The sequence below is a fragment of the Tachysurus fulvidraco genome, chromosome 18 (assembly GCF_022655615.1).
Source record: "Tachysurus fulvidraco isolate hzauxx_2018 chromosome 18, HZAU_PFXX_2.0, whole genome shotgun sequence".
NCBI lineage: Eukaryota > Metazoa > Chordata > Actinopteri > Siluriformes > Bagridae > Tachysurus > Tachysurus fulvidraco.
This window is the reverse complement of record NC_062535.1, coordinates 2,936,722-2,959,041: the sequence shown is the minus strand read 5'-3', so window position 1 is coordinate 2,959,041 and position 22,320 is coordinate 2,936,722. Positions and strand designations below refer to the sequence as shown.

The 22,320-nt window shown below is 39.5% G+C and overlaps 1 protein-coding gene across 2 annotated transcripts in view; it reads right to left on the bottom strand.

Annotated features, from left to right (window-relative positions):
* erbb4a (erb-b2 receptor tyrosine kinase 4a) overlaps nucleotides 1–1,062 on the bottom strand; it is a 91,224-nt gene extending 90,162 nt beyond the window's left edge. The window contains exon 1 of one of the 2 annotated variants that reach the window (XM_047803646.1): nucleotides 796–1,062. In XM_047803646.1, the coding sequence (XP_047659602.1) occupies nucleotides 796–883 (88 nt within the window). In that variant the 5' untranslated portion in view covers nucleotides 884–1,062. The remainder of the gene's footprint in view (nucleotides 1–795) is intronic. The other variant, XM_047803645.1, reaches the window with a different exon arrangement.
* Nucleotides 1,063–22,320: the final 21,258 nt, after the last annotated feature.

Sequence of the window (22,320 nt, the reverse complement as noted above, 5' to 3'; positions counted from 1 at the left end):
TGACAAGACTCAGAGCTCTCAAAAGAAAGAAAGAATGAAAGAACGAAAGAAAGAAAATGAAAGAAAGAAAGAAAGAAAGAAAGAAAGAAAGAAAGAAAGAAAGAAAGAAAGAAAGAAAGAAAGAAAGAAAATATTGGCAGAAAGTCTACTGAGTGTTGGATAGATACAATCCAAACACAGAATCAATCAATAAATTGATAAATAAATAAATAAATAAATAAATAAATAAATAAATAAATAAATAAATAAATAAATCTTAAAGGAATATAGCTAATGGTAATTCCTAAAAAAAAATTATGTTCATGTATTCATAACAACAACAACAACAACAACAACAATAATAATAATAATAATAATAATAATAATAATAATAATAATAATAATCTCTAAAAATCGAATCCCATCCAACAGAAATAAAAATGAATGTAAAACTGAAAGGCAAATAAACAAACTAACAGGATTTTTCACTGCACACTGAGTTCCTGCGACACGTTTAAAACTTCTGCATTAAATTAAACACCGCTCTGCATGCACGAGCTGTGCTGAAGGGAACCGGTTACCGGGGACCGAACACGCCACAGTGCTGAGACACTGACGTATTGTGTTGTCTGATAAAACAGCTCTCGTGTCTTAATCAAAACCAATGCATTACACCATCAATTCATTCAAATGAGTCGTTTGATACCATTTGGATTCTCCGATGATACCTGAGCCGGAAGTCCATGTAAACTTCATCAAGGTGCACAAAAGATGCAGAAATCAGAGGTTAAAGGCGCGCGCGCTTGCCTGGGTTACCTGTGTGCGCGGCGCTCGCGCTGAGGGAAAAGAGCGCGAGGAGCAGGAAACAGCGCGGTAAGAGCGCGAGCTCCATGTGGACATCCATCCTCTCCGTCCACTCACATGGTCCTTCTAATCCCGTTCGGTCTGATCACACTCCTCCTCTCCCTCCTTTCTTTTCTGTTTATTTTTCTTCTTCACTTCTGTCTAAAGTCGGTGCTTATAGAAACACACACACAGACAAACACTGCACCGGAGTGCGGAGCTGCGCGCGCGGACCATCACATCATCATCATCATCATCATCATCATCATCATCATCGCTCTCCACTGAACTCAGCACCGCTTTAACCCCGCCCACAAAGCCCCGAGATTGGACACAAGGGGCGGAGTCAACACTAGACTATACACGCCCATTACAATCCTAAACCACGCCCTAAAAACGCATACATTAATTAATTACTTTTGTTTTTATACTTCTCGGTTGTTTTTGGTGTATTTTGTTGTTTTTGAGTACATAACAGTGTTTGTTTTGCATTTTGTAAACAATATAAATGATTATATACCATAACATTGTATATTTGCTTGTTTACATGTGATACAAAACCCCAACACTCAGATGACTCAAGTTTCAAGTTAGGAATTGCTGTGACAATTTTATTACTCATATCAATTTATGACTTTATATATATTATCTGGGGGGGCACGGTGGCTTAGTGGTTAGCACGTTCGCCTCACACCTCCAGGGTTGGGGGTGCATGGTAGACATGCATGGTAGGTTGATTGGCATGTCTGGAAAATTGTCCGTAGTGTGTGTGTGTGTGTGTGTGTGTGTGTGTGTGTGTGTGTGTGTGTGTGTGTGTGTGTGTGTGTGTGTGTGTGTGTGTGTGTGTGTGTGTGTGAGTGAATGAGAGTGTGTGTGTGCCCTGAGATGGGTTGGCACTCCGTCCAGGGTGTATCCTGCTTCGATGCCCGATGACGCCTGAGATAGGCACAGGCTCCCCGTGACCCGAGAAGTTCGGATAAGCGGTAGAAAATGAATGAATGAATTAATATATTATCTGATTGATTGATTTGATGTAACTTTTAGGGTTCTAAGTGTTATCAGATACAGTACTAGCACTCAGTTCACTCTACCTTTGGCCTTGTTTGTTTGTTTGTTTGTTTGTTTGTTTTAATTAGATATTATTCTGATTTTAGAGCTTTGGATATTGTCCTATACAAGTGTTCAGCTTTTGTAAGAAATAAATTAGAAGTGCCACAACTTTATTTATTTGCTTGTTTGTTTACATTTCATACAAATTAGAACCTGAAGCTTGGAATTTTACTCAAATATTTAAACACTGACTCTCTGCCAGCTTGGTGTTTATTTATTTGTTTGTTTGTTTGTATGTGTTGGCTTTTTAAGGAAATGTGATGAATATTTATGCATGTATTTTTTATTTACCTTTAATACAATCCATAATTGAAAGCTCTGATTATTTTTAGAAGTACAATGAGATTGTTGTTTGTTTGTAACTTTGTGTTTTTGTTTTAATTTTCTTCCTTTTTTTAAATATTATATTTATGATTGTTTTAGTAAACAATCAGTTGCTAAACAGTTAATAAACCAATAACTAACCAGTTACTAGACCAGCTACTTGTTACTAAACCAGTAAATAAACCAGTTATTAAACAGTTACTAAACCAATTACTAAACAGTTACTAGTTACTAAACCAGTAACTAAACAGTTTCTAAACCAGTTACTAAACAGTTACTAGACCAGTTACTAGTTACTAAATCAGTAACTAAACAGTTATTAAACCACTTAATAAACAGTTACTAGACCAGTTACTAAACCGTTACTAGACCAGTTACTAAACAGTTACTAAACCACTTATTAAACAGTTACTAGACCAGTTACTAAACCGTTACTAGACCAGTTACTAAAACGTTACTAGACCAGTTACTAAACAGTTACTAAACCACTTATTAAACAGTTACTAGACCAGTTACTAAACCGTTACTAGACCAGTTACTAAACAGTTACTAGACCACTTACTAAACAGTTACTAGACCACTTACTATACAGTTACTAGACCACTTACTAAACAGTTACTAGACCAGTTACTAAAACGTTACTAGACCAGTTACTAAACAGTTACTAGACCAGTTACTAAACCGTTACTAGACCAGTTACTAAACAGTTACTAGACCACTTACTAAACAGTTACTAGACCACTTACTATACAGTTACTAGACCACTTACTAAATGAAAGTTTCAACACTGAGCAGACTTTCCACATTCAGATCTTTTATGACACCCATATGTGGCTGTTAACCAGTTTATTACTTAAATAATTATTAAAAATGATCCTGCAATTTAAATGAATGAATAAATAAATAAATAAATAAATAAATAAATAAATAAATAAATAAATAAATAAATAAATAAATAAATAACTGCACATTCCTGACAGACTCATTGAGGATTGTTGGATTAGTGTTGAAGGAGACTGCAGTAAAATTATGCAGCAGTGACTGCTTTATGGAGAATAGAAACTTATTTCCAGTTAAACAGCGCCATCTAGCGTATATATATATATACACTAATAATAATAAAACAAAAACTGTCGTGGAAGTTTTGAGGTTTGATAGATTTTAAAGTATAAAGTGTCACACCGGTAGACACCGGGAAGAGTAAAAAAGGTTTCACAATTTATTGTGTTCAGCAGGACCCAACACTCCACATATAGAATGAGAGCTGAAGGGCCCCGATCATTGATTACAGCAAGAGTTTATAGACAGAACTCAAACAAAAAAGCAAAAGTAAAAGCAAAACGCAAAACATCATCAATCATTGGCTCAAAATCACTGCATGCTCATCTCCTGATCAAGCTAATCTGAACCGGCCAAGGTCTGCTAGAAGGCCTACTAGAAGATTTATAGGAAGTTGTTTATGCATAACTCCCGACAACTCGTCTCATGTCAATTCTGTTCTTTTCATAATCTAAGAAAACATCCACTGACAATGACACGTTTTACCCACAACAGATACAAGGTAAAAACATAGAAGGACAAGGCCTTATTAACATCTTTAGATTAGAAATGTCCACATAAAAAAAGAATGATGATTTTAACATGACTGTTTACATGGCTTGGTGTTCTAAACTTCCTGCATAGGTGTAAATGAGCTGAATATGATATAGTTCTTTATTCTTACAAAGCAGACGAAAAACAATTATATGTGCAAACCAACACACTGTAGTTTAAACATCAGGTTAATAGATTTCACCTACATTACCCAGAACCCCCTTTATTATTATTATTATTATTATTATTATTATTATTATTATTATTATTATTATTATTATTATGAATAATAATAATAATAATAATAATAAACTTTATTGTCTATAGCACCTTTAAAAGTAGCATCTCCAAGCGCTTCACAGAAGAAAAAGGAAACATACAATTATACAAATAATATGTTTAAATAAGTAAGATATAAAACACACCAAATAAGAACATACTATCAAAACAAATATGTTAAAAAAAATCACTTTCAAGTAAAAGCTACTTTAAAGAAATAAGCATTTAAAGAAACTAAGGGATTCTGTTTGCCTAATCCGAACAGGCAGGAATTCCAGTGTCTCGGAGCTACAGAAGAACATGCCCCATCACCTATAGATTTTAAACGGGTATGTGGGACGATTAAAAGGCCGGTTTCCGAAGAGCGGAGATCACGCACTGGTGTGTAGGGGGCTACAATCTCAGTGAGATAGTGAGGAGCCAAACCATTCAAAGCTTTGTAGGTAAGCATAAGAACTTTAAAATCCATCCAAAATCTGACAAGGAGCCAATGTAAGGACTCCAAGTCTGGAGTGATGTGATCCCTTGTCCTGGTGCCAGTCATGATTCGGGCGGCTGAATTTTGAACTAGCTGTAATTTATTTAGGGTAGCGTTTGAGACCCCAACCAGCAAAGCATTACAATAATCAATATGAGAAAACACAAAGATCAACTTTTCAGCCACCGGGAGTGACAGCACAGGACGCAATCTGGCAATGTTTTTAAATGAAAGAATGATGTCTTTACAGTGTTCTGAACATGGGGAACAAATGTTAAATTTGCATCAAATATCACCCCTAAAATTTTTTTAATTTGTTTGGAATTCTAGTGTAGAGCCATCCACACTTAAAGTTAAAGATCTGTAACTGGTAGGGTGAGCCAATGAGCATTACCTCTGTCTTGTCACTGTTCAGACACAAGAAATTTCCAGAAATCCATTTTTTTTATCTCGGCGATACATTGAGAGAGAAAAGACACAACACATTAACATCAGGTTTTGATTATACATAAAGCTGAGTGTCATCTGCATAAAAGTAAAAGTTGAGAGCAAGTGATCTTAAAAGTTGACCCAAATGGATAATTATTAATAAGAAAAGTCACTACTACTACTACTACTACTACTACTAATAATAATAATAATAATATGTGTAGAAGAGTATAAATAAGACATTACTGTAGATCAGCTGATGCTGGACCACAACTTGTCTTCAGTCTTCATGTTTAATAAAACAAATCTTTAAACAAAAACAAAAACCCGTGACTACTGGTTGGCTAAGGGAGATGCCAATCATCATTTAGCTTTGACCTATCCGCTGCCAATGAACTTCAGCCGGCAGATATAAAACGCCAGGAAAAGAAGCGAAAAGGACTTCCACTTTTCCTTTGATGTTGTTGCCGTGTTACTCATTGTTTATGGTGAATGTGTTATACTGTTACCTTAATATTGCAGTTGTGTTTCCTCTTTGAGTCTTAGGAGCTTTTGCTCCTTTTGTTTATTCTGTTATACCAGAGGAAGTGGGACAGGTAAGATGTCGTGCGACTTCCATTGTACCACACTTAGGTAACTCGATGTTAAATACATTAGGTAAGATTTGTACGCCCCCAATCCCCCGTATGTTTCTGTTTAATAGCTTAGAGTAGGGAAGTATCCCGCGCTCGGCGATGGAAAAATTTCTTTTCTTGTTTATTTTCCTTAGTTAGGTTAGAGGTTTAAAACAGTTAGTATTGGTTTTGTTATTTTTCTTTATTTACTTTGGCATCACTGACGTCTCATTTTCTCTTAGGTTTATATTTTTATATTTTGTCCATTTATCTCCTTTCTCACCCGTATATAATAAATCACACATTTCATTGTTATTTCATGTACCTGCATTTGAACGAGTTGCAGGTTTGGCCTACGTCAAACGTGGAAGGTGGTGTTGATGACGTGCATGGTGTTGCTCAAGAGCAGTTCAGTTCTGGGGAGGAGAATAAGTGGAGTGGCGGAGCTGATGCTGAAGCAGAGGCGGAGGCCGAAGCTATGGCCGGCTTACCACCTTTTGATCCATTAACACCCAGTTCTGTTGGTTCACTGGAAGGGGCGCGACTTAAAGTCTGTATGGCCCGTTTGCATTATGAAGCGCAAAAGAGAGCCTAGACAAGCCAAGCTGAATTGAACTTGAAATTGGAAATAAGAAAACTGGAAATCGAGGCTGAGAAGCAGGTGAAGCTGAAGCTTGAGTTAGATGCATTAAAAAATGCTATTGGCTCAACTGTACAGCCGGACCTCACTCAAGCCAATTTTCCTTCACAGCAAGGTGGTTTGTCGCCCGACAATTTTGATGTAAGTAAACACATTGCACTTGTTCCTCAATTTAGAGAAACTGGAGTAGATATTTACTTCAGTGCATTTCAAAGCATCACCATTTCTCTTCGTTGGCCTAAGGTGGTCTGGTCATTGCTTTTGCAATGTAGGTTATTTGACAAAGCGCAAGAAGTTTGTTCTGCATTATCAATTGAAGAGAGTCTGAAATATGAATCTGTAAAATCTGTTATCTTGTGAGCATGTGAGTTGGTCTCGGAGACTTATAGGCAACATTTTAGGAAACACAAAAAGAGCCTTACACAAACATTTGTGGAATTTGAAAGGGATAAGTGAGTGTTGTTCGATAAATGGTGTTCTATTAGTAAGGCAAATGATTTTGAATCTTTAAGAGAGTTGATGATGCAGGAAAAATTTAAGGGATGTTTAGCTGAACGTGTAGTAGTGTAACTTAATGAGCAGAAAGTTATTAAAGTTAAAATACTTTATCATATGCAGCTGTACTTGCGGATAACTCACAAGAATGTATTTTCTTCTACAAGTCCTGAAAAGTTACAGACTGACAGTTCGCAATCTCAAACGTCATGTTAAAAATTTAGCTCTGGTTTGTTAAAGAGTTAAATCTGTGGTCGATTTACAGTCTGCGGAGAAAATTGACGAGAGTTACCTTCCTTTTGTGTCGAAGGGGTTAATATCTTTGTCTGGAAAAAGTGAGGACCAGGAAAGAATTGAAATAGTCAGGGACGCTGATGAGATTTTAGACTGTAATGTTGTGTATCAAATTGTGGTACCGTTTTCCTATCATCAATATGTGTTGAGCTTGGCTCATGATCACCAGCTGGCTGGTCATTTAGGAGTTAGCAAGACACACAATCATAGCCTGGGCTAAAGAAAGATGTTGTTCACTATTGCCGTACTTGTCATACTTGTCAGATTATTGGACAGCCAAATCAAATAATTCCACCCGCTCCTTTATCTCCTATACCTGCGTTGGGAGAACTGTTCAAACGTGTGTTGGTAGACTGTATTGGTCCATTACCAAAAACGAAGTCTGAAAATTTGTTTTTATTAACTGTTATGTGTATGACCATCCGATTTCCCGAGGCGATTCCACTAAGAAAAATTACTGCACCTGTTGTTAGTAAATTCTCCAGTTCGGACATCCAAAAATATTAGAGACTGATCAGGGTACAAATTTTGTACTGGAGACACCGAGTCTCAAGTGCATACCACCCGCAGAGTCAATTTGAGAGGTTTCACCAAACCCTTAAGTCTTATATGTCCTTTGGACTTATTTGCTGTAAGAGAAACAACTCAAGAATCTCTTGGATTCAGCCCTGCTGAACTTGTGTTCCGACATCAAGTGATAGGTCAGTTAAAAGTTTTCAAAGAACACATCTTAAAGCCTACGCTTAGGTCAAAAACTAATGTATTGGATTATGTAAGCACTTTTCAAGAACGTCTTCAAACTGATTGGTAGAGAGTCACTTGCAAGTGCTCAGAAAGACATGAAGCACAAATATGATAGACCTGGTGAAGAAGTGCTGGTATTGTTAACTGTGGCAGGATCATCTTTGTCTGCTTGTTTCTTTGGTCCATATGTTGTGAAAAAAAGGATGAGTGAAACTTATTATATGTTGTGCACACCTGACCGAAAACGTAAAACCCGTTTGTCATCTTAACATGCTAAAATCTTATCATGTCAGAGAGTCGGTGTCAACGACAGGTGCTGCGGAACAGACTGCCGGCCCCGCTACCTTGTCTGTTGCTATAGCCGTGGATTTGACGCCACCTCCTGATACGTTCAATGCGGACATAGATGGTGTGGTGTTTTGCCATGATTTTCAGCAGAGTGCAAGGTTATCAAATTCTGAGATTTTAGAAGATCTTTCCTCATATCTTGACCATCTAACTGTGACTCAGAGAACAGACATTGTAAAATTACTGTGATTTTAAATGTTTGTTTGGTGATGTTCCTACGCAAACAAATCTGAAACATGACATTAATGTGAACGGTGCTCGACTTATCAAGCAACATGCCTACCGCATAAGTTCATTGAAACTATCTGTTATGCGGAAGGAGGTAGAGTATTTGCTGGAAAACGATTTTGCTGAGCCCAGTTGCAGTCTATTGTAAACTTTTTCCAGAGAAGACCAGGAGAATTGGATATCCTTGCGCAGTAGTCTTTATTGTAGATACACAATGAAATGATTCTGTAAGTCAGAGCATACTAGCATGGGCACTGCAGTCATCAAGTCTGACCTAAAGTTGTAATACATTGTAATTATACACATTTTTGGGGGCAGTCCCATCAGATAAAGACAAAACACTCGGGTGACAATCAAAGCATGAAAGGATGTAACAGCCCCCACACCAGATCCTGGAATTTCACCCTTAATCCCATTAACATACAGTAACAGTCTTTCTCAGACCTTGAATCAAATGGCCACTTTAAACAATGGAACAAATGACACAAAGAGACCCACATGGAAAGAATCTATATGTGGATATACGCGCATATATGAAACCTATATGTGGCATGTATGCGCATATATGCTGCATATATGCACATATATGGCAATATATATGGTGCATATATGCATATATATATTGCATATATGCTGCATATATGCGTATATATGCCACATGTAGGCAAAAGTGAGATGCATATATGCGTATACAGGCCTCCTATTGCTTCACATATATCCACATATAAGCTCTATACATACAAGATATGTCTTCTATATAGCTAATGGCAGGATCATTTTGTAGCTCATATCTCATTTTGGCAACTGTGGATCCATACTAATGCTTTTCTTGCCTCTTATTTCCATAACGTTATTTATACTCGCAAGTTCAGATCGACCGCTACAGCGTCGCATAGTTGATGACGTTATCCGCATGCGGCCCAGCACGCTGCGTAGCTGTATTTCATTTTTGGCACCGAAAGATAGTGGCTGGCAGTAAAACTTTACCTGACGTTATGTAGTTAAATACCACATTAAATGGTTTTGCTCGTACTTAAAGAAGTATAAAATGAATCTTGCTAGGTACCGCAATATAGCTTAGCTTTCATGTTAGCCATATGCTAATTTGCTTTAGTCCAATAATGTTAGATTTGGTAAACATGATTAGACAAACGTTTGCAGTTCATGATAACATTTAAATTTTATTGCACCAGAACTTGAAAAAACTCTCCAAATTAAACTGATCGAAATGGAGAAAGATGGCACACAATGGCAAATAAAACGTCCTCACATCCCAAACTCAAAGTACAGTGAGCAGCTAGGGGCCGACTGAGAAGGCTTCAAAGAAAAAGGTAACTGACTTGGTTATCTCTCTCTCTCTTGTTTCTTAATGTGTAGGCATGTGTGTAGATTTGTAATTGTGTAATCTATGATGAGTTTATGTGCTTTGTTGACAAGATGCATATGCAAGGTGGTGTAAATAAGTTAATAAGAGTTGGGCTAATCAGTTTGTTTCTCTCTCTCAAGGTTGACAATAAAAAGGGAGGGGCTTCCAAATACAAGCACCAGGAGGAGGGTCATGACAGACTTTCAAAGAATAAGGTACACTACCAGTCTGCATCCTGTGTGTGTTGTTACATTACAATATATTCATGATGAGTAAGATTTTTATGGGGGATAAGGGAATCTTATTTGTATAGTGTTTTTTATAAGACACAAGTCCTGATGAAACCTATAGTATAGTAATAATAATAATAATGTCTTATTATATAGGTGAACATAAAGGTGCATAATATACGTGCATATATGTACCTATATAGGTATATGTATGCGCACATATATACATATAATATAGGGAAACTGCCAATTTTATATATGTCACATATATCAAAAACCTATATCAAAACCTATATTGAAACATATATGTTTATATAGGTTCTTTCCATGTGGGGACAGATAATACCCTGAGATACCTTGCCCCTTTTCTTTCATAAAAATAAGATACAGGAACCACAAGTCTAATGTAAAGTTTGAATTTAACTAGCATTGTAACTTGATTTGGTTTCTACATGATTCACAAAAATATGCTAGAACTAATAGGAAATAAAACAATCAAACAACTTCCTTCACTACTTCTCCTGGAAAATATGTCCTGTTTGCTCTCTCTACTTGACCTGATGCTTGTGGTCTATATGGACAATGAAGATTCCACTTCAGCATTTGCGCAACTTCTTTCAATGATTACAAAATTTACAACTACCGAGACATGAGTCTTTCCCTTACATTGAGATTTAATCTACTTGTAAGTGTTGAAAAGGCCCTGGTGGGGCTGGGGTATGTGCTGTTGATGGGATGTTATTATTCTGTTGGCATACAACACAGTGTTTGTCTGGCTCTGTGGCTATAAGCACGAGCCTCGTCTGACTGGTCGTGGAGGTGGTGTCGCCACTATCCTTAGTGATTACCTCACTGTTACCCAGAGAACACAGCATAGATTTAGTTCTTTTGAAGTGCTCGTCCTTAATGTTACACTATGGCACATGCTCACGTAGAAATCCCTGATGTCTCTTGCTCTAGCGATCGTGTACAGACCCCCAGGGCCCTACACACTTTTTCTTAGAGAATTCACAGATTTTCTCTCAGACCTATTGGTTAGCTTTGACAAAGCGTCAATTGTAGGAGATTTTATCATTCAGGTTGATGACACAAACAACACTTTAGGACTCACATTTATGGACTTACTAAACTCACTTGGGCTCAAACAAAACACCACTAGTGCAACTCATCGACGTAACCACACACTAGATTTAGCTTGAGGAAGCAAGCTGCACACAGGAAGCAAGCTGCACACAGGAAGCAAGCTGCACACAGGAAGCTCTCGCATCTTCCAATTTATATGCCTGGCTGAGTATTTTTTATTCAATTCCGAGTTATCTTGAGTCTACACTTTAATTCTTGACAAAGTATTTACTTGTCCCGCAGCGTCAGCTTTTAGCCAGCGAGCATAACTAGCTTGTTAGCTCGGCTACGGCTAGTACAAGCTCTCGCATCTTCCACATTTTCATTTCACAGACTGGAGTGAGAGGCAGGGAGTTGACCTGCTCAGTCCAGTGACTCGCTCCCACCCTGCTCTCCTCCATGTCCTTTCTCATCTTTTAGAATCAAGTGATATACAATAAATAAATAAATAAACAGGTTAAATAGTCCGCCTCTAGCCGGCTAGCACAACTAGCCTATTAGCTCGGCTACCGCTACTACAATCTGTTGTACTTGCTCTGTAACACCATGCCGGTTACGTCTCTGTCTTTGAGTGCAGGTGAGGATGCATTGGAGCTGCACTTGGTAGAACTCCAGCTTGTTGCTGTGGAGAAGCAGATCCGCGAACTACAGGTGAAGCAGGCCGAGCTGCGGGAGCGGGAAGCCACGCTGGAAGCTCCCCGGTCGGTCGCTCACCTGTCTCAGGTAAACTCCCAGGATGTAATTACCACTCCCTCCACCTCTACCCCGCGTGTTTCTCTGTCCAGGCCCAACACACCGATGAAGTGGCCTGCCCAGGAGCTGTTCACTCCGGCGCCAGGACACCGCAGGCCCTGGGTGCAGCAGCGGAGGACGCGTGCCGGTCCCCGGCCTAGGACCTCTCCCCCTCCACCAACGCCGGTCTTCGAGATCCCCACCCGGAACCGCTTCGCCCCCCTTCGCAAGACGGACTGCGACAACGTGATCATCGGAGACTCCATCATCCACCACGTCCGTGCTACGGTGGCTAAAGGTAAGGCTCGCACTCACTGCTTACCTGGTGCTCGTGTTCTTGATGTCTCTGCACAGGTACCTAGAGTCGTGAGCAGAAACACCAGAGCTGTGGTTCTTCATGTCGGCTCGAATGACACCAGCCTGAGGCAGTCGGAGATCCTGAAGAGGGACTTCAACACCCTGGTGGAGACGGTTCGCAGCACAGCGCCCACGACGAGGATCATCGTGTCTGGACCACTTCCAACTTACCAGCGAGGAATTGAAAGGTTCAGTAAACTTTTCGCTTTAAATGAATGGTTACAGTCATGGTGTCAGGCTCAGAAACTACTCTTTATCGATAATTGGAATGTTTTCTGGGAGCGTCCTAGGCTATTCCGTGCTGACGGCCTGCACCCCAGCAGAGTTGGAGCGGAGATCCTCTCGGACCACATCTCCAGGGTGCTGAACACCTTCTGACTGGTAAACTACTCTTTAAATTTAAATCTTAATAGCCATCCTTCACCTCAGCACATTGACACAGAAAATGCACACATAGCTCACCCTATAGAAACTGTGTCTGTTCCCCGAGCAGTGAGATCCAAAAGTAAATACACGAGAAGTTCTCGAAATAATCTTACTGTAATTAGACCAGAAAAATGCCAAAGTAACAAACAAAAACAGTTCTTAAGGTTTGGACTTCTGAACATTAGATCTCTTGCACCCAAAGCACTTATTGTAAATGAAATGATCTTAGATAATAGCCTTACTGCACTCTGCCTCACCAAAACATGGATTAAACCAAATGAATACATCAGTCTAAACGAGTCTACACCATCAGGATATATCTATAAGCACGAACCTCGTCTGACTGGTCGTGGAGGTGGTGTCGCCACTATCCTTAGTGATTACCTCACTGTTACCCAGAGAACACAGCCTAGATTTAGTTCTTTTGAAGTGCTCGTCCTTAATGTTACACTATCACACGTGCACACGAAGAAATCCCTGATGTCTCTTGCTCTAGCGACCGTGTACAGAACCCCAGGGCCCTACACAGTTTTTCTTAGAGAATTCACAGATTTCCTCTCAGACCTATTAGTTAACTTTGACAAAGCATTAATTGTAGGAGACTTTAACATTCATGTTGACGACACAAACGACGCTTTAGAACTCACATTTATGGACTTACTAAACTCACTTGGGCTCAAACAAAACATCACTAGTGCAACTCATCGACGTAACCACACACTAGATTTAATAATATCACACAGAATAGAAGTCACTGATATAGATATCATACCTCAAAGTGATGACATCACAGACCATTACCTCATAATGTACACACTACCTATAGAACAGACTAACTGTGTCTCACCACGTTATCGACTCGGTAGAACCATTATTTCGACCACCAAAGACAGATTCACAAATAACCTGCCTGATCTGTCTGGACTTCTTAATGTACCCTCAAACTCAAACGACCTAGATGCAATGACTAACAGCATAGACGCTATATTCACTAGCACATTAGACATTGTTGCCCCAGTCAGATTACAGAAGGTTAGAGATAAAACACTTGCACCATGGTATAATAGTCATACTCACACCCTCAAGAGGGAGACCCGTAACCTCGAACGGAAATGGAGAAAAACTAAATTAGAGGTGTTTAGAATTGCGTATAAGGACAGTATGTCCAGCTACAGACAGGCTCTAAAAGCTGCTAGGGCTGAGCACCTGAGCAAACTCATAGAAAATAACCAGAACAATCCCAGGTTTTTATTTAGCACAGCGGCTAGTTTAACAAAAAAACAGAAATCTGAACACACTATTCCATCACATTTCAGTAGTGAGGACTTTATGAGATTCTTCACTGATAAAATCGAAAGTATCAGGAATAAAATAGGTGACGCTCAACATATGAGAGCAGCCAGTGACACAATCTCACCTAAGGCTTTGCACAGCTTTACAAGTACAGGACAGGAAGAGTTAGATAAACTTATTACTACAGCAAAATCAACAACATGTTCACTAGACCCCATCCCAACTAAACTACTGAAAGAAGTGTTACATAAAGCTGGTGAGCCTCTTCTTAATATCATTAACTCCTCGTTATCTTTAGGTTACGTCCCGAAGTCTTTTAAGTTGGCAGTTATTAGGCCACTCATCAAAAAACCTAACTTAGACCCTAATGAACTATCAAATTACAGACCTATCTCACACCTCCCGTTTATGTCTAAAATACTTGAAAAGGTTGTGTCTGTTCAACTGAGCTCCTTCTTACAGGAGAGCAACATCCTTGAAGAGTTTCAGTCAGGTTTCAGGCCCCATCATAGCACAGAAACTGCACTTGTTAAAGTTACAAACGACTTGTTCTTAGCTTCGGACCAAGACTGTATGTCACTATTAGTTCTACTTGACCTTAGTGCTGCATTCGACACTATAGATCACAACATTCTTCTAGATCGCTTACAATATTACACAGGTATTCATGGTCAGGCTTTAAGCTGGTTTAGATCCTACCTGTCTGACCGATACCATTTTGTAGAGTTAAATGGTGAATTCTCCAGTTTACTACCCGTTAATTATGGGGTCCCTCAAGGATCAGTTCTAGGACCTCTGCTTTTCTCTATATACATGCTTCCATTAGGGAACATTATTAGAAGACATGGGATTAGTTTCCATTGTTATGCTGATGACACACAGTTATATATCTCATCAAAACCAGATGAAATAGCCACAGTGTCCAAATTAACTCAGTGCCTTAGAGAGATAAAAGACTGGATGAGCTGCAACTTTCTATTGTTAAACTCCGATAAGACAGAAATACTACTCATAGGTCCAAAAACCAGTGCACATAAACTCTCACAACTTAACTCCCATTTAGAGGGATGTACTGTTACTAGTAGCTCGACAGTGAAAGACCTCGGTGTTATATTAGACAGTAACTTGTCTTTTAAAAATCATATCGCCCATACTACCAAAACAGCCTTCTTCCACCTTAGAAACATTGCCAAGCTGAGAAACATCCTGTCTGTATCTGATGCTGAGAAGCTAGTTCATGCCTTCATGACCTCTAGACTGGACTATTGTAATGCATTACTAGGTGGTTGTCCTGCATCTTTAATAAATAGGTTACAGTTAGTCCAAAATGCAGCTGCCAGAGTTCTCACTAGGACAAGAAAGTATGACCATATAACCCCAATTTTATCATCTCTACACTGGCTACCTGTTAAGTATAGAATTGACTACAAACTGCTGCTACTTACGTACAAGGCTCTTAATGGTTTAGCTCCCATGTATCTAACTAGTCTTCTAACACGTTACAATCCTTCACGCTCTCTGAGATCACAAAACTCCGGGCTTCTGGTAGTTCCCAGAATATCTAAGTCTACTAAAGGTGGTAGAGCATTTTCTTATTTAGCTCCCAAACTTTGGAATAGTCTTCCTGATAGTGTTCGGGGCGCAGACACACTTTCCCAGTTTAAATGTAGATTAAAAACTCATCTCTTTAGTCAGGTGTACACATAATACATCCCATAATATCATGCACCAGTACATCAGACCAGCACATTTTTATGAACAGCAGATATGTTAATCCCTTTCCACTGCTTCTCTCTTTGTACCCATCCCGAGGCATCCAGACACTGTACCAGCTCCCAACGTCCTCTGTGGGACGAAGCCTTTGGACGTCCACTGAGCCGAGGCCGACTTTAAGAATCCTGAGACATCTCCAGTTAGACTCTGTGGTACTCAGGAGATCAGAAGTCCTTGAACCTCACACCAATACCACATTTAACTGACTGTATATTACAATCACACCCCCAGTGTCACCCATATGAGGATGGGTTCCCCCTTGAGTCCGGTTCCTCTCAAGGTTTCTTCCTTTACCAATTTAAGGGAGTTTTTCCTTGCCACTGCTGCCTGAGTCATCTCAGACTTGCTCATAGGGGAATAAATACATACACACTGTGAACTATATACATCTAATAATAATCTAGAATTTTTATTCTGTTAATTCTTATTTCTTTTATTATTCGTTAATTCCTTTATCATTAATTATGTTTACCTTCTGCTCTGTGTTTATATTCTGTAAAGCTGCTTTGAGACAATGTCTATTGTAAAAAGCGCTATACAAATAAACTTGAATTGAATTGAATTGAATTGAATTTAATAATATCACACAGAATATATGTCACTGATATAGATATTATACCTCAAAGTGATGACATCACAGACCATTACCTCATAATGTACTCACTACCTATAGAACAGACTAACTATGTCTCACCATGTTATCGACTCGGTAGAACCATTATTCCGACCACCAAAGACAGATTCACATATAACCTGCCTGATCTGTCTGGACTCCTTACTGTACCCTTAAACTCAAACGACCTAGATGTAATGACTAACAGCATAGCTATATTCACTAGCACATTAGACACTGTTGCCCCAGTCAGATTACAGAAGGTTAGAGATAAAACACTTGCACCATGGTATAATAGTCATACTCACACCCTCAAGAGGGAGACCCGTAACCTTGAACGGAAATGGAGAAAAACTAAATTAGAGGTTTTTAGAATTGTGTATAAGGACAGTATGTCCAGCTACAGACAGGCTCTAAAAGCTGCTAGGGCTGAGCACCTGAGCAAACTCATAGAAAATAACTAGAACAATCCCAGGTTTTTATTTAGCACAGCGGCTAGTTTAACAAAAAAACAGAAATCTGAACACACTATTCCATCACATTTCAGTAGTGAGGACTTTATGAGATTCTTCACTGATAAAATCGAAAGTATCAGGAATAAAATAGGTGACGCTCAACATATGAGAGCAGCCAGTGACACAATCTCACCTAAGGCTTTCCACAGCTTTACAAGTACAGGACAGGAAGAGTTAGATAAACTTATTACTACAGCTAAATCAACATGTTCACTAGACCCCATCCCAACTAAACTACTGAAAGAAGTGTTACACAAAGCTGGTTAACTCCTCGTTATCTTTAGGTTACGTCCCGAAGTCTTTTAAGTTGGCAGTTATTAGGCCACTCATCAAAAAACCTAATTTAGATCCTAATGAACTATCAAATTACAGACCTATCTCACACCTTCGGTTTATGTCTAAAATACTAGAGAAGGTTGTGTCTGTTCAACTGAGCTCCTTCTTACAGGAGAGCAACATCCTTGAAGAGTTTCAGTCAGGTTTCAGGCCCCATCATACCACAGAAACAGCACTTGTTAAAGTTACAAATGACTTGTTCTTAGCTTCGGACCAAGACTGTATGTCACTATTAGTTCTACTTGACCTTAGGTCTGCATTTGACACTATAGACCACAACATTCTTCTAGATCGCTTACAAAATTACACAGGTATTCATGGACAGGCTTTAAGTTGGTTTAGATCCTACCTGTCTGATCGATACCATTTTGTAGAATTAAATGGTGAATCCTCCAGTTTATTACCAGTTAATTATGGGGTCCCTCAAGGATCAGTTCTAGGACCTCTGCTTTTCTCTATATACATGCTTCCATTAGGGAACATTATTAGAAGACATGGGATTAGTTTCCATTGTTATGCTGATGACACTTATATATCTCATCAAAACCAGATGAAATAGCCACAGTGTCCAAATTAACTCAATGCGTTAGAGAGATAAAAGACTGGATGAGCTGCAACTTTCTATTGTTAAACTCCGATAAGACAGAAATACTACTCATAGGTCCAAAAACCAGTGCACAGAAACTCTCACACCTTAACTCCCATTTAGAGGGATGTACTGTTACTAGTAGCTCGACAGTGAAAGACCTCGGTGTTATATTAGACAGTAACTTGTCTTTTAAAAATCATATCGCCCATATTACCAAAACAGCCTTCTTCCACCTTAGAAACATTGCCAAGCTGAGAAACATCCTGTCTGTATCTGATGCTGAGAAGCTAGTTCATGCCTTCATGACCTCTAGACTGGACTATTGTAATGCATTACTAGGTGGTTGTCCTGCATCTTTAATACTGTAAATAGGTTACAGTTAGTACAAAATGCAGCTGCCAGAGTTCTCACTAGGACAAGATAGTATGACCATATAACCCCAATTTTATCATCTCTACACTGGCTACCTGTTAAGTTTAGAATTGATTACAAACTGCTGCTACTTACGTACAAGGCTCTTAACCTCTTACGGACCTCCGCCTATATCCATTGTACAACAAAAAGTGGTACAGCTCCCACATACTTTGACACACAGGGGTGAGCCTGGTCTCATTTGAAAGAAGAGATAGTTTCAGACTCTAGTTTCAGAAACTAGTTTCAGATTGATCCTAGGCCTTACTGGCACAAACTTACAGGGGTTTGAATGCAGATTTTCCTGTCCGCCTGGGTTGTTTTTCTGATAAACTGATTAATCTTATTTTTCTGGAACATGTTAGGGACAAACCATGGCCCCCTTATCTAACCATTTCCATGCTTCATACATTGGAACATCTTTGTAGAGGTCTGTTAGAGAGTCTGGAGGCATAATGACACTGGTTGTTGTTATTCTAGTACCCACTTGTACTGTACTGTACACTATGAACAGGCTTAGATTCTGCAGTTTTAGGTTTGGAATCTGGGAGACAACTAGAATCTACTACATTAGATACAGAAGTCATTGCATTTCCTGCTCTCCTATACCCTACAATGACTTGAGCTGAACCATCAACAAACAATTCAAAATCAGCATTATTTAGCAGAGTCTCTGCAATAGTATTTGAAGATGAGTGTGTAATCATAACACAATCATGAGCCATTTCTTCATCTTCTAAAGGAACATCAGTCATTGCAGACATCACACAAGAGGATGGGTTAGTGACAGGGGCATGGTCCAAAACCATGTTTAGGGCTGTGAGAGTAGTTAACCAATTTCCCCAACAGGAGGAGGTGATATTAGCTTGATTTATTGATGTGGATACTGATTTTGCACAGCTGACTTTTACTGTTTAGCCTAAAACTACATTTGTACAGGCCTGAGCAAGCTGTCCTATGGTTTTACTAGAAAGACTTCTGCTACCTTTTTGCTTTTTCCTATCTTTTTTTCCTATCTTTCCTATTTTTTACCCAGTGCCATGATTTTCCACAATAGCTACATGTTACCTCTCTCTTCAGGAATCTGGGTTCTTGCCTAGTCTCTACATAGGAATTATTTAACGATGCTGTGGCTGTTCTGACTTTTATCTTAACATCAGAATCCCTTTCCCAGATGGCTAATCTGTCCAAATTGCTTTTAAGTGTTTGATTAGACCGAGTAAGGTCTAAGAAAGGCAGCAATTTTCTGTATTCTGATGAAAGGCCCTCAAACCATGCCCTGACTAATGGTCCCATATCATCTAATTCATTATCTGGACTGTTGGCTATTCCACTGTATGCAACAGCTGATTGACCAAATCTTTCAGTGTATTCACTTACAGTTTCTTTTTTTGCACACAGCTAGTGACTCTGGCCCAATCAATCTTTGGCCCAATAATATCTTTCAGTATCCTAAGGACCCCTTCTTGAAACTCATCTTTGCTGGCCCATTTGAAATCAGATGTATCTACACCGGGTTACGTATGTAATCCAGTTCCCTGAGAAGGTGAGTGTGTAATCATAACACAATCATGAGCCATGAATCATGAAGGAACGCTTCTGTGAGGAGGTTGTGTCTGAAGCTCTGTGTGTAAACTCGCCAAATTAATGGGTCGGGAAGGACACGTGACGAAGTGATTACATGCCAGTAAGTCCATATAAGGGCATCTATGTTACATTACTCCAGCGTCTACTTGTCTGAAGGAAGCACGAGAAAACGCCTGGGGCGTGGCCAGCGACACAGCGTCTCGGTCCCTTCTCAGGGAACCTTGTTACATACGTAACCTGGCATAGTTCCCTTTCGAGGGAACTCGAAGCTGCATCAGGGCTGACGCTATACAGTAGGAATGCCAATACCCATGCAGCCACGCTCTGGTTGATGACTGTGCCAGAGGCTGTGAGAGAGCATGAGCAGACTGGGAACAGACCCTTACTGGGCAAAGCAAATGCAGCCCCTCCTGTTCTGCTGACTCATGGGGCGGGGAAAGTATGACTTGACAGCCAGCCATTAGGGGCACCTTAGGGACATATCCTGCCCTGGGGTGCATAATAGCCTTAGACATGCCAGGGAGAAAATTCTAGGCAGGTGATCGACAAGGCCTGCAAATCCCTCACTCTTGAGAGAGGCCAAGGCTAGGAGCAGAGCCAACTTCTTCTTCTTCTTTTGGCTTTTCCCTTCAGGGGTCACCACAGCGAATCATCTCTCTCCACCTATCCCTATCTTCTGCATCCTCAACACTTGCACCCACTAGCTTCAAATGCTCATTAATTACATCCTCTTTGGCCTTCCTCTTTGCCTCCTGCCTGGCAGCTCCATGTCCAGCATTCTCCTACCAATATACTCACTCTCCCTCCTCTGAACATGTCCAAACCATCTTAATCTGGCTTCCCTAACTTTGTCTCCCAAACGTCCAACATGAGCTGTCCCTCTGATGTACTCATTCCTAATCATGTCCAATCTTGTCACTCCCAAAGAGAACCTCAACATATTCAGTTTGGCTACCTCTAGCTCCGACTTCTGTCTCTTCTTCAGTGACACTGTCTCTAAACCATACAGCATGGCCGGTCTCACCACTGTCCAGTACATCTTCCCCTTCATTCTCGCTGATATTTTCCTATCACACAGAACTCCTGACACCTTTCTACACCCACTCCAACCTGCCTGCACACGCTTCTTTACCTCTTTCCCACTCTCTCCATTACTCTGGACTGTTGACCCCAAGTACTTAAACTACTGTACCTTCTTCACCTCTTCACCCTGTAACCTTACTGTTCCACTCCTCTCCCTTTCATTCACACACATTTATTCAGTCTTATTACGACTGACTTTCATTCCTCTTCTCTCCAGCACAAACCTCCACCTCTCCAGGTTTTCCTCCACCTGCTCCCTGTCATCTGCAAACATCAGAGAGGACCACAGAGAGACACCATGCAGGAAGCGAGAAACCAGAGGGTGCCTACCCAAGGAGGCTCCGAGGACAGGCTCCTGGTTCGCAGTGATTGCATCCACGTATGCCTTTAAAGTAGAGGGGAACAGGCCCCGAGAAAAACAAGACTGCAGGAACACCAGCATTGTACCGACCGGGCAGTGAACTGGATTATTCATATTATTATTATTATTATTATTATTATTATTGATGTTTATTTGACAGGGATAAATGCATAAAACATTGCTTTATAAAGTACAAAGTAGATGCCATCCATACAGGTTTATAGCCATGACTAATTTGCAACCGCTGTCCCTGATTAGGCTTATAGTAAGTTAAAACAGAAATTACAGAATATTAAATCAAGAATTTATAGCTATTAAAATACATGCAATAAATACATTCCATCCATAAGCTAAAATGGGCTTAAAAATGTATGCCTCTTACTAAAAATGATGTCTGACCAAATGTTCTATGTTTCTATGTTTTGCGGCTATACAGTTTCCACTACTTGTGCCTCTAGTTCTTATTCTGCTCTTTTGTTTCACTACTAATTGACAGAGTATTTCTGGTGCAAGGTTGTTCATACACTTAAAAATTAGTTTTAAAAATGAATAATTTACAAAACTGTCAAAACTCCATATATTATGCTTCCTTAGAATGATGCAATGGTGCCATCTTAGAGGTTTTTGGACCATTACGTTTAATGCCTGTTTATATAATGTCCTAATAGGTGTAATTGTTGTTTGATTGGCCTAAACCCAAACAGTGATGCAATAAGATAGATGACAAAATATCATAGAATGCATAAATTGCTTTGCTGCCTTAATGGGTATATATTGTCTTATCAATCGAAAGCAGTTTAAATTAGTCTTGACAATTCTACACAGCCTCTTTACATGACTATCAAACTTAAGATGAGAATCTAATGTAACCCCTAGAAATTTTAATTCATGTACCTCAACTATCTCCTTCTCATCAATCTTTATTCTAAAATTTTTATTGATCTTTCTTTCTATTGAAAAGCACATAGAGACTGTCTTATCATAGTTCAGGGTCAGATGATTGTTTCGGAGCCACACCGTCCAATTCTTTTGAAAGCATTTCATCTGCAATTTGAGGAGTGCTGCAGATCCTGACAGTCTTCATCACACCAGAGGCAAAAAAGCCTTCACTTCAGAGCATATAGCTAC